The sequence below is a fragment of the Vanellus vanellus genome, assembly GCF_965231255.1.
Source record: "Vanellus vanellus genome assembly, chromosome: 5".
In the NCBI taxonomy this organism is placed as follows: domain Eukaryota; kingdom Metazoa; phylum Chordata; class Aves; order Charadriiformes; family Charadriidae; genus Vanellus; species Vanellus vanellus.
The window spans coordinates 21,410,714-21,422,972 of record NC_138910.1 but is presented as its reverse complement, the minus strand read 5'-3'; the positions used below and the strand labels follow the sequence as shown (position 1 = coordinate 21,422,972).

At 35.0% G+C, this 12,259-nt stretch overlaps 2 protein-coding genes across 8 annotated transcripts in view; one reads left to right on the top strand and one right to left on the bottom strand.

Moving 5' to 3' along the window:
• The window catches only part of LOC309672013 (sodium channel protein type 1 subunit alpha), a gene marked incomplete at both ends in the record, with an annotated part of 554,434 nt that overhangs the window by 429,500 nt on the left and 112,675 nt on the right, over nucleotides 1-12,259 (top strand).
• The window catches only part of LOC309672675 (sodium channel protein type 2 subunit alpha), a gene marked incomplete at both ends in the record, with an annotated part of 58,808 nt that overhangs the window by 42,341 nt on the left and 4,208 nt on the right, over nucleotides 1-12,259 (bottom strand). For 5 of the 8 annotated variants that reach the window (XM_082484230.1, XM_082484232.1, XM_082484234.1 and 2 more), the window contains 7 exons: nucleotides 1,366-1,572; nucleotides 2,383-2,524; nucleotides 3,090-3,153; nucleotides 6,665-6,937; nucleotides 8,032-8,123; nucleotides 8,615-8,743; nucleotides 10,480-10,560. In XM_082484230.1, coding sequence (XP_082340356.1) covers nucleotides 1,366-1,572; nucleotides 2,383-2,524; nucleotides 3,090-3,153; nucleotides 6,665-6,937; nucleotides 8,032-8,123; nucleotides 8,615-8,743; nucleotides 10,480-10,560 — 988 coding nt within the window. The remainder of the gene's footprint in view (nucleotides 1-1,365; nucleotides 1,573-2,382; nucleotides 2,525-3,089; nucleotides 3,154-6,664; nucleotides 6,938-8,031; nucleotides 8,124-8,614; nucleotides 8,744-10,479; nucleotides 10,561-12,259) is intronic. The other 3 variants (XM_082484233.1, XM_082484235.1, XM_082484237.1) reach the window with 2 other exon arrangements.

The window sequence follows — 12,259 nt, the reverse complement described above, 5'->3', positions numbered from 1 at the left end:
AATTATGATTTTGAAATAAAAGCAATGATCCCACTTCAATGAACCCTACATATCATCAAAAGTATAATTTGTGAAATACCACAGGAACCACAATTTGCCACTGCTCCATAAAACAAGGGTTAGAGCAACCCAAGGGAAAACTGCTTTCAGAGAATCAAGCTAACAAGCATCTGTTTTAGACTGGAGCAATATGTTGCAATGAATTTTTCACCTGAAATACTACATAAAAGTAAGGAATCAAGGGTCAAACAACAGGAAAAATTCCTGTTAACAAGAAGCAACACCTTCTTACAACATTTTGCTGGAATTTGAATACTCTCTAGTCTAGTAAAGATCTGGTGCAATACTGTTTATCTCAGTATTGCAAGTCATAATCAGAGATTTGACTTAAACTGCAGGCTATTGGACACCTGTTGCTGTTTAAAGTTTCAAACGTTTGCCAAGCATTTGATTAATATTTGTTTACAAGTTGTGGTAAAAAAAAATAAACCGAAAACCAACTAACCAACCAACCAACCAAACAAAAAAACTATTGCTGATTTTAGTCGTGCTTACATGGAAGACATAGTTTAACATCTGCTCTATGTGGCCACATGACAAGCAGACATTATCAGCTATCCTATTAAAGATTTCAGAGACTTCAAAAAATGAAAAGGAATTTCAAAGCAGTATGTAATCATGATGTCTGTACCACTGAAGCATTTTCTCTAGTTTATCCACTTTTTCCAGTTTTCTTTAAAACTGGAGCACTATAGCTTTCTGCTGTGACAGCTGGGGAAGGAGTAGAAAAAGACAAATCTTGCTGAAGCAAAATATTTCTCCCACAGCACCTACAATAGTTTTGCTTCTGTTACTTAAATAAGCAGAATTCCTGTTGTTGGTTTTTTTTTTTTCCCACATCTCCATCTCCATTTCATAGAATCACAGAACAACTGAGGTTAGAAAGGAACTTCTGGAGGTCATCCTGTCCAACTCCCCAGCACAGACAGAGTCACCCAAAGCAGGTTGCCCAGAACCATGTCCAGACTGCTTTAGATTATCTCCAAGGATGGTGATTCCACAAGCACTCTGGGCAACTCATTCAAGTGCTCAGAGAAAAAGTTGATTTCCACCTCCAACTTGAAAATCCAGTCTTTTAGCTTATGGGTTATCATTTTTGTCACAAATTAACAGGTTCAGGTTCACTCAAGCCAGCAGAAACAGTGCAGTGGAAAACATTAAAGACTGTTTGAAAAATGAAGGAATTTATGAGACTGAAAGTAATATATTTTTAGGAGTAGGGGAGTAAAAGTATTTTCATATGTGAACACAAAGCATCCAATCACAATCATGAATGGAAGCAGGAATTTTACTTTACAGGGATACCTGAGCTTCTTCCTGTTGCTTTTTCAGTTGTTCCAGCATTTGCTGAAATTCTGCTTCTTTTTGTTCTGCTTCTTCCATGGTTGCCTGATTCTGTTCTTCATAGGCCATGGCAACCACAGCCAGGATCAAGTTAATCAGGTAGAAAGAACCCAGAAAAATGACCAAAACAAAAAATATCATGTATGTTTTCCCAGCAGCACGCAGCGTCTGGGGAAAAAGAGATAATACACATTTTTAGCAGACTTTTAAATGCTGTTGCATAATATGGTAGCATCTGTGTTATACTCTAGAAATACATTATAAGATTGCTTTGTGTTAGCACGAGATTATTTAGTTACTTTTTCCATATACAAATAGTTTTATATGCTGACTACATGTACAAAAAACCAAGTTTTGTGTCTACTACGATCAAGGTAAATAAAATTTCTGTAGCTTGAATACTTCAGAACTTCTACCAATGAGAATACATAGTAGCAGTTGCTGCCCCCACTATACATCTATATTATAACCTTTAAATCTAACAGTAGTGGGGCCACTAATTACCTTCTTACCTTCTTGTCTCATCAGTCCCAAACTACAATGCCACAAAGACAGTGCAGTGTACAAAATATGACGCTGCCTTCTAGGTTAAGGATACATGTAGTTCAGGGACAAGATGCAACCATTTCAAAGACAATATATTTGTACTAGACTGGAAATCACTTTAACTAGCATCTATTTAAAGCATGTGTGGGCAAGAAGCTTCAACAACTTAAGTTCATTTACCCATTTGTGAAAAGAAACAATAATGCTTAAACACCTTCATAAAATAGCAGCTATCTTTTTTTAAGTATTTGAGTAGCACATGGGAACCTAAATCATGAACAAGGCCCTTACTGTTTTAGACAGCTTACATATATGAAGTAAAAGATGATTTCTGTCCCAAAGGCCCTAGGGACATGTGAATGAAAATAACTATGCAAGTACTATGTAGTAATGGTATTGGTGATGGTGCTGTTTATTTTAATAGGTCCTCACCAGCTGGTAAAGATTCTCCCAAAAGTCCTGAGTCATCAATCGAAACAGTGACAAGAATGCCCAACTGAATGTATCAAAACTTGTGTAGCCATAGTTGGGGTTTCTACCAGCTTTCACACATATATATCCTTCTGGACATTGACTACAAAAGAAGAGGAAATGCTATTTTTAACAACTACTCTAAATTACGATATGCTATAGTAAATCACAAAACTGTTCAGGAGTACCAGTTGCTAATGAAATTATGAACAAGTAAAATTGTATTCTACATACCTAAGATAAAAATATATATCTTATTTGTTTTCATTTTTTAATTCCATTTCCTAACAATATTTCAATGCTTTAATAATATAACTAACAGTAATCTACCCTTCCCCACAACTTGTCATATCAACACCTCTCAACCAAGACAAGAGAAGAATGTCAGCTGGCATGGCTGACGATAAACAGTTGTCAGCAAGCTCGCAGTAACATTTATGCACATAGCATTCATGGGGTTACCTTTACAAAATTAGCCTAAGACGCTGAAGAAAGTGCCTGTGTAAACTCAAATCACATAGTTATATTTAGGCATAGCTTCAATTGCAAAACATCAGTAGTTTGCAAATCACCAGTACAGTTGATACTAAAGTTGACCACCTGAGCAATTCTAAGTAGTGAATTCTTTTTTCTTGATGCATAATGAAAAATGATGACCATTTTCTTACCCTGCATCTGAGCTATTGCCACACAGCAGAGCATCATTTTGTCCTTCCAAGAAGTAGAAATGACCTGTTTTTTAAAAAAATAAATGAAAAAGGCGATGAGAAAGACATCATTTATACCTAATGGAAACTGAGCAATGGTACAGACTTTCACACTTTAATTTTATTAAAATTGTATTAAAGAAATAAGAAGAGCTAATAAATAGCTTAACTGCAATATATAATGATTAGGAATGAAGAAAAGCATGGAAAATACTGTTTTGACAGGAAAATGACCTTCTATAGTCTTGAAGTTGGCCTTTCTTTACAAAATAGAAAGGTAGCTGTACAGCTAATTCTCAGTAATCTACCAAAATGAGTAAAATACAATGGGTGGAATACCAAACTGTATATGTCAGCAAAGGAATGAACAAATACCACGAAAACAAGACAAAAGATGAGGGCGATTCCTTGCCTTTGTTCATGCATTTTGATACATACCATTTAGTGTTATTAATTTATAATTATTTTTACATACTATTTTATCCAAATATTACTTGAAAAAATACTGAAATTTTTGCTGCATGAAAACACAATGCAACATGCAGAACAAATTGCTAACTGGATCTTGACTTGAGCAGCTGAGGAAGAAACCAAGCTTTATTGTACATTACAAAAAATTACTGCAAGGAATTCTATAGCAGAGAAATGCACTTGAAGTATCTATATGTATTTTGTTAACAGGCTAACTATAAAAATGAGGTAAAATATAATTTCAAGAAATGGAAGTCTTAAAAGCCCCAGGCACAATCTTTTCTTTTCTTTGTTCTGCTTTGAGGCAGAAAGGGAAAAACAATTGCCATCAATTCCTAGTTTGGGATTCTTATGGTAAAATGGGAATCTCTAGTGGAGATTTTTGGGTCAGGTGGCATATTAAGCTAAAGTTGCCAAAATTAGGTATGTTCTGGCTGTTCCCAGGAAGCAGATGGTTTCTTGAGATTCACTGCCAGCTGGCATGGACTAGCTTAGCTGGCATGAACTAACTGAGGGCTAATGCTAAAGAGACAAACAGGGAATTGCAACCAGTTCCTATTGACTGCTTCTACTCTGTCACCACCAGTATATGAGAGAGACAGCACAAAATCTGCTTATTTTAAAGAGAGGGGGAGAGTTTATGTGCATAACTTGTGCATCTGCAATCTATTCTCAGATATCAGATAAGAAAACAGTGGATTTTCAGATGGTGCTCACATAGTCATGCCCCGTGAGAGATCTAAACCCTACTTGAAAAGCCTAAAAAGATGCAGATATAGGCACCAAGCTGGATTTTCAAAATTGTCTGTAGGCCTACTTCACATTCTCACGTGGCACAGCTCCTCCTCTGGTAAGCAGAGGATCCAGTTAAACTATCCAGGCAGCTCAACTCTCAGCCCACTATTTTTGAAAATATTTAAATAATAAATTTTTCAATACAAAGATGATAATGATAAAGTAATAAAAATAGTCAATATGATTTCATAAACAATATGCCATATATAAAACTATTCCTGCCTCCTGCCAGCTTAATAACAGGACAACAGTCATGTGTACAAGTCCTACATGACACTTTCATAAGCAAATAAAGGAGATATGTTCTGGCTGGAATCATTACAAAACACTAGAAAAAAGATTCTCAGAGAGCAGTTGCCAGTGGTCCAATGTCAATTCATAAGGGCATCTTTCTGAAGATCCTCCAGGGATCTGTGCTAGACATGATTTTCGTAACGTTTCATTACCAACTCAAGATGTGAGATAACAGAAAAAAATGAATCAAGTATTCTGAAGACATCAAGCTAGAGGAGAAAATGACTGAAATTTAGAATGACCTGTACAAATTGACAAGCTGGTCAAAAAGCAATTGGATTTATTTCAACAGAGACAAGTGGAAAATGCAACAGTTGACAAGGCAAAATCAAACACGTAGATGCAAAATAGACAGGATCTGGCCACAGCCACTGCTGTACAAAAAGATGCAGTCACTGTCATGAACTGCAAGTTGACTGTGAATCAACAATATGGTGCTGATATAAAAATGATGCAATTTAGAAATATATTAATAGGAATGTTGCATATATGGCACACGAGGTAATTACTTATAATTTGTACATTATTAGAGGAGGAAGTACCAGATTTGAGCATCTCATTAAAAAAACCAACCAAACAAACCAAAACTAAAACAAAAACCCCAAACAAAAAAAGAGAAACCAAAATCCCAGACTAATTGGAAAGAGTCCAGAAAAGAAAAAAAAAATTAAAATAGGTATAGAAAATGCAAAATAGAAAATAGGCTTGCTTGGTTTAGAAAAGAGCAGAAATAAAGAAGATTAGAGTTTTAAAATATCATAAAGACTAATACAAGTAGTCTATGATTATCTTATTTCTAAGTGTACAGGAGAAGTAGTAATACATTCCATCTGAAATTAGGAGAATTTAGGTCAGATATTTAGAAAAAACTTTCTATTTCTGTGATGTAGTACCAGAAGCAGCTAAAAGGGAATGAAATGGAATCTGTTTTTCAGATGTTTTTAAGAATAGGTTATCACTCAAAATCTTCTCCAAGATGACATTTCTATGATACTACGAGCATGCTGAGACGATAAGTATATTAAAAGATTATAAGGCAATGAGACTTGGATCCAAAAGCATTTAGCTATTAAACTAAGGTTTCCTAAGTTTCAGTGATACAGGCAGAAGTTACAACATTTATACAGACTTTATAGAAACCCTAAGATTATGCCTAACTACAAAGTTAAAACCCTAAATTCAGTAAAATAAATAGGAGAGACTGAATATATAAATCGGAGAGACTGAAGCTATTTACTATTATGAAAGACAGAATAGCAATCTACTATAGATATGCTCAGAGATGTTCTATCTGAATTTTAAAACAATTTTTTGTTAACACAGTAACGATATTAACTACCTAAAAGGGTGAAAATACTGATGTACAAAGGAGACCAAAATGCTAATTTCTTGTTTTTCCACAGATAATGAACAAATTAAAAGATACGTAATATGGCACCTAGTTCTTGTTTTGCTAGAATAAGAAGCATGGGATAAATTACCGTTACTCTCATAAAGGCATGTCAGTGCTGTGCAAGGGAGCGTGGTGTGGAGACACTCATGAAGTTCCAGAAGAAACAACGCAGCTGCATTTACATGCTATGGCAGGATTCATGAGCTAACTGATGTTCAAATGTGGATTTATGATATTGGGCATTATCTGGCAGTAATAGAGTTACACAATTTCAGATCCCATATTAAGACTCTCACACTATATCAGGAGGCTCGATACTAGCCCGGAAATTTCTGCTTTGTGCTACAATGTGGATTTACTCTAAAAGTTTTATTCAGTAAAAGGTAAAATGATATTTTGCTACCCAGTACAATATGTTAAACTACATTATGACTGTTACTTTATTTACTACACAAAATGAGTGCTTTTATGTCTTTTGGCGACATTACACCATTTTAATTTCAACTGAAAGATACTGATGCTTTTATATCTGTTTAAAAAAAAACAGAAAATCAATGCAGTAGATGATATAATTAACTCTTACTTCTGTCTTCGATGTACTCATCCCAGTTAAATGTTGTCATTGTTGTATTAATAAATGTACCATTTTCACCTATAGAGCTATTAAAGTAGGAAATAACAGTTGTTTCAAAAGTAGAATTGTCTGGAGGCCACTGCAGGCATTTATTCCTCAAGTTGCCCATGAACAGCTGAAGCCCTATTAGTGCAAATACACTCAGACAAAACACAGTCAGGATCATAACATCTGAGAGCTTCTTCACAGATTGAATTAGGGCTCCCACGATAGTCTTCAACCCTGCAAAGAGAAAAGATTTTTATTATGATGTTAAACAGATACTAAATACACATAAAATTATGTGATTTCTCCTGACAAGAGGAAGACTTCATGCAAAATGAAAACTAAATGAGTCTAATATTTGTGATACAATAATTTTCATGAAAAGCCTTATTACTTGTGAAAATGAATGAAAAGCTCTAAGTTTATGCTTACTTTATAGTGTACAGAAATAAAAAGGAGAAAATACCAAACACGTCGTTTATGCCAAAACAAGTGATTTTATTATTCATGCTATATCTCAACCCTACATAGAAAAGCATCGTTTACTTTTGCTGATGCTTCTTGCCCAAACCTTCCTTTTACGAACCTTTTAAAAAGTATTCTGCATTAGTAAACCCATTATAAAGACATTATAAGTGCATATTTGAACAATATCCTCATAATAATCTTCTTAAAATGTAAGAGGGGTGATGGTTTGGAGAAGAAAAACATCTTTAAAACAATACCCCATGCATGGCCCATGCTATCCTTTAGAGTTTATTTTTTATACGTGACTTAAAACTGAATTAAGTCGCTATATCAAGTGCCTGCCATAAATGATAAAATTTGCATCAGTATGAAAGCTTAAAATTAACTTATATTTAAAACATGTAAAGGAAAGCTTGATGTCATAAGATGCAAATCACATAGGCTGTTTACTGCAAATATCTCATGCAAGACTGTTAAACTCAAAGGCTGATTTTTTTGAAAAGGAAATACAACTAATATAAGAAAAGCAAGAATCAATTTAAATAAAATTACATGTCTTGATTCCTGCTTTTTTATCTTGTTAACAGTGTGTAGCAAACAAGGCTTATGCTTTAAAAACGTGAGTACAGCCTTTGTGGAACAAAAGTCAGCCTCAGTGTTTAACCTAGCTCTCACCTGGAATGACTGATATTGTTTTCAAAGCTCGGAGAACTCTGAATGTTCTCAACGCTGAGACATTGCCCAGGTCCACAAACTCTGTCACATATCTGTAATAGGGGAGTTCACACACAAACACAATGACAGCACACAAATAACAGTTGGAGATACGAGGGGCCTAACACCTTACACCAACTACTTCTTACCTGGGATTACAGAAATAGTTTTCAAAGCTCTCAATACTCTGAAAGTTCGAAGAGCTGAAACATTGCCTAGGTTTACAAATTCTGTTACATACCTGTAGGATTAAATCACAGTTACTCAGAATTGAGGCAGATTTTATCCTATTTGCTTGGGTCTTTCATCAAGACCTCTTCACCGTTCACTGTATTTTGCCTGTGTCGTAAATATGCTTCTGATCATAAAATTCAATTGAGTTTTTTCAAAGTAAACCACATTGACTTGATGATTGAAACCTAAGTTGGTCAGCTTATAGGAGGAAGTCAAAAGGATTCCTTTAATTCTGGTATGCAGAAAGGAGACAGGATATGAACAGTTCGGGCTGATGGCATTCATAATCCTAACGTGCTGGCACACCATGCTGGCCTCTGCAGCACATGCTTAGTTAGAAATACTAAAATGTGTAAAAGAGGTAGAAGAAACATATTGAAACCGCAGGAAGTCCAGGCTCCAAATGTTCTGGCTGACAAAATATGAGGCAATTTTAGTCACTAATTTCATGCTATCAGAAAGATATTTTTATTATAAAAAAAAAAGTAGAAGACTTACGCAAATGTAATGACAGTGAAATCTAGCCAATTCCATGGGTCTCGAAGAAATGTAAAATCTTCTAAACAGAAGCCCCTTGCAAGAATTTTAATAAGTGACTCAAAGGTATAAATTCCAGTGAATGTATATCTGAGGAAAATATGCAAGACAGAGTTTATGGAAACATATATATGTTGTCTTCACACATTATGCTCTCTAGTTGCTTTATTCTCATTTTCTTCTCTTTAAGTGGCATAAGCATTTAATGGAAGTTACAATCATCTTTCAACATCTGCAGAATTTATACCATAAGGAAGGAGGAATCAACTTATGATTAAATGACCAAATGCCAACCCATAGCTGAAGTTCAAGTTCTATAACCTATACCAACAAGATAGTTGCAAAATTCCCAGTTACTTAATTGGTGTATGTTTATGTCCAATTTGCATCACGTTATAACAAAACACCCAGACGGATTATGTTAGGATTTCAGAAGTTGCTTCCAGACTAAAAATTTCTTTCTTCAATGTTATTTTTATGCTGAAATGTTGCTTAGTACCACGTGCTGGTAATGTGCCAACCCTCATCAGTCCTCATTGACTTTGGTACAGAGTAGGTGCATCCAGTACTTCACCTTCAGCACAACAGGCATGGTACTGGAGTGAAATAAGTGTTTTCAGATGCAACATCCTGTGCAAGAACAACCAAACATATTTACAAATGCCGATAAAATTCAGCTACTCATTTGGGCTAAAAAATGCAGTTGAAATGTAAAAAGTAAAAATATTTAATTCTGGCATTCTGAGTAATTTCAATTTTCCATGTCCAAATTATGTCATCTTGAAATTTTTAGTTTCACTTACATCTTTAATGGAAAAGAATTCAAATTAAACTGCTTGAAAGGTTGACCTGGTTTTCAGACTTGAGCCAACCTGAAACCAATTTTCCAACGTGAATTTTTTCAGTTCAATTACTAAGCCAAAGATTTCTTTCCTGCACAACTTTACTCAACAGATGAGAAGGACTTCTGTTGTATATCCAAATGGCACAATATAATGACATGAAGAAATATTCAAGATAGCTATCTTTATTAATAAATATTTACTACACGCTAGGCATTGTGAATACATATATGTTCATATTGAACTCAAAATGAGAATGCCTCTATTGACTTTAATAGCCCTGTGAATTAACTTTTCATTACTGAAGATCAAACAGTCCAAAGCAGTCAGGAATGAAGAAGAAGCAGAAGCATAAAGTGGTATCACAAAAAGGAAGCACCATGAAGAGCAGTGTTTCACACTGCGGTCTACAGCCTTGGAACTACCACAAAATATGCACCAATTCCCTATCAGTACGCCATCATATTGGACCTTTTCTCTTCCTATAGGAAGAATAGCCCACCACTTAAACACTTTTTTAATAGTTTATTTTTCATACAAGCTTTCCATTGTTAGGTTGTCTTTCAGAAAGGAAAGCTGCACTATGGTGAACATAGCCATCCGCTAGATGATCCCTTATCTGTAACGGTTATTGCAATAGAGATGGAGGAATGTATTTGCCTGCCTTTGTGCACAGATGTAACATCGAATACGGTGGAACAATATTTATAATCTCCTTTTGTGCATGGTCATAAGACTAGCTTCTCTTCTTACATTCCCCATTTAGCACTGCAGAGGATGGACATTGAACAACTCGTAATGAGGCAAGTGTTGTAAAATATATGTATTTAATATTACACAGAAGAAACTAGCATCAGAATAGCTGTTAAAAGGATATGCCAACAAGGTAGCTGCTGCCAGTGGATACCATCCTAGTAGAAAATAATTTACAGCAGTTTGTTTCAGATTACTGAATATTATTCAAAGAAAATCTATTTAACTTACTCTACATTCTTTGTCCAGTCTGGAGGGTTACTCATAGTCATAAATACACAGTTGGTCAAAATAGTGCACATGATAAGCATGCTGAATAATGTAGGTTAAGAGTTAAGGAATGTAAGCCAGAAAATCTCATAAAAAGAGTATCAAATAACATGCTGCTTTGGCAGATTTCCACCATCAGGAGCTATTTATCCCTCCACTGCTCTGGTAACATTCAGGGGAAAGCCCTGAATATGTTAAAGTTTCCATAGTCACTGCTTTATAGCTAGAAGAGAACAATCACACACTAAAAATTAGAAAATCTGAAAGATATTAAAAAAAAAAAAAACCCAACCCTTAATCTGAAGAATTTAGATGATTTTTTCTTTTGAATAAAAATGTGAAAGTTTGAAGTAGTAGCTTCTAATTTAGTGGAATATCACAAAAAGCATTTGTTTCGGATGATCTAGACAAATCTGATCTACTTCATGCATACAAAACAGTGAAAAATAAGTTTTCTTCACTTTTATATTTCACCATAAAATTTGGCATGTATCAACAATTTTGCTTATCATTATTCAATATATTGGAATCTATTTATCACATAGTAGGAGAGAGCATAGGGAAATTTTAGGGAGAGAATTATTTTATTACTGATTGTTTATATACAGCTTTTGTAATATAAATGTTGGTGGAGGGGAAGACATATATTCTCAAAAAAGAAAAAAATAAATTCCAGAACAGGTCCAAGTAATAACTAACGTCATTGATTTTAACAGAACTGCTCTGGATCTACAACCTTTCATTCTCAAGACTCATGACATTCTTCTTAGAAATGAAAATACAAACACCAAAATGAAAACCACACAGCTGATGCACAAAATGTCCACGTGATGGCACCATCATCTAAAACTAGAAAGAGGACAAAGCTCGTTTTTGAGAAGAGCCTTAGCTTCTGTAACTAAAATGCAGGTTCACGTGGTGCTCCTAAATAGAAATCCTAGTATAATGGGGTGGGAAATACCGTGAGGTTCCCTCACGAAGTTTTGTTGTATTCTACACAGGCTTCCAAAATCCTTTTTGATGAAACATCCTCTCAGAGTTGCAAATCCTCACTATTCTTTCACCAGCGGAGAAATAACTAGAATATACCTTCCCACAATTTTAAACGTTTTTTAACATTCTGACTTTGGTGACTAGCTCTTCACCACCATCTCAGTCACATGATCTTCCATTATTCCATGGAACTGAATAATGCTCTGTAACATGCTAATGATTGACAAATAATTATTTGTAGTGACACCTGTAACACAAATACAAAACAGGCTATGTAGTGTCATGATTGATTCTGAAGTCATTTGTAGGCTAGCCATTGATAACAACATCCAACACATAACAACCGTTGTACTTATCAGACTACCATTATCCCAAGACTGAAAAAAAAAATAGCCTTTCAGGATTTATTCTACACGATCTGGGGGTTGGACTAGATGATTGCGGGTTGGACTAGATGATCTCCAGAGGTCCCTTCCAACCCTGACTATTCTGTCCCTGCATGTAGTGCTATATAAAACTGCTTTCAGTGTGCTTATGTTAGACTCTTGTAAAATGTAAGTCTGCAAACATTTGTATTTGTTCCTTAAGTAAGCAGACTTGCTGAAGTCAATGCCCTCGTTGCTCATATCAGCATTTGGGATTGGACCAGTGGGATGCCTACTATAGTCAGCTATCAAAACACTGGAAAAGACAAAATAATAGATAGGTCATTATGATCATTTAGCTTTGCAAATCCCTATCTGCAATG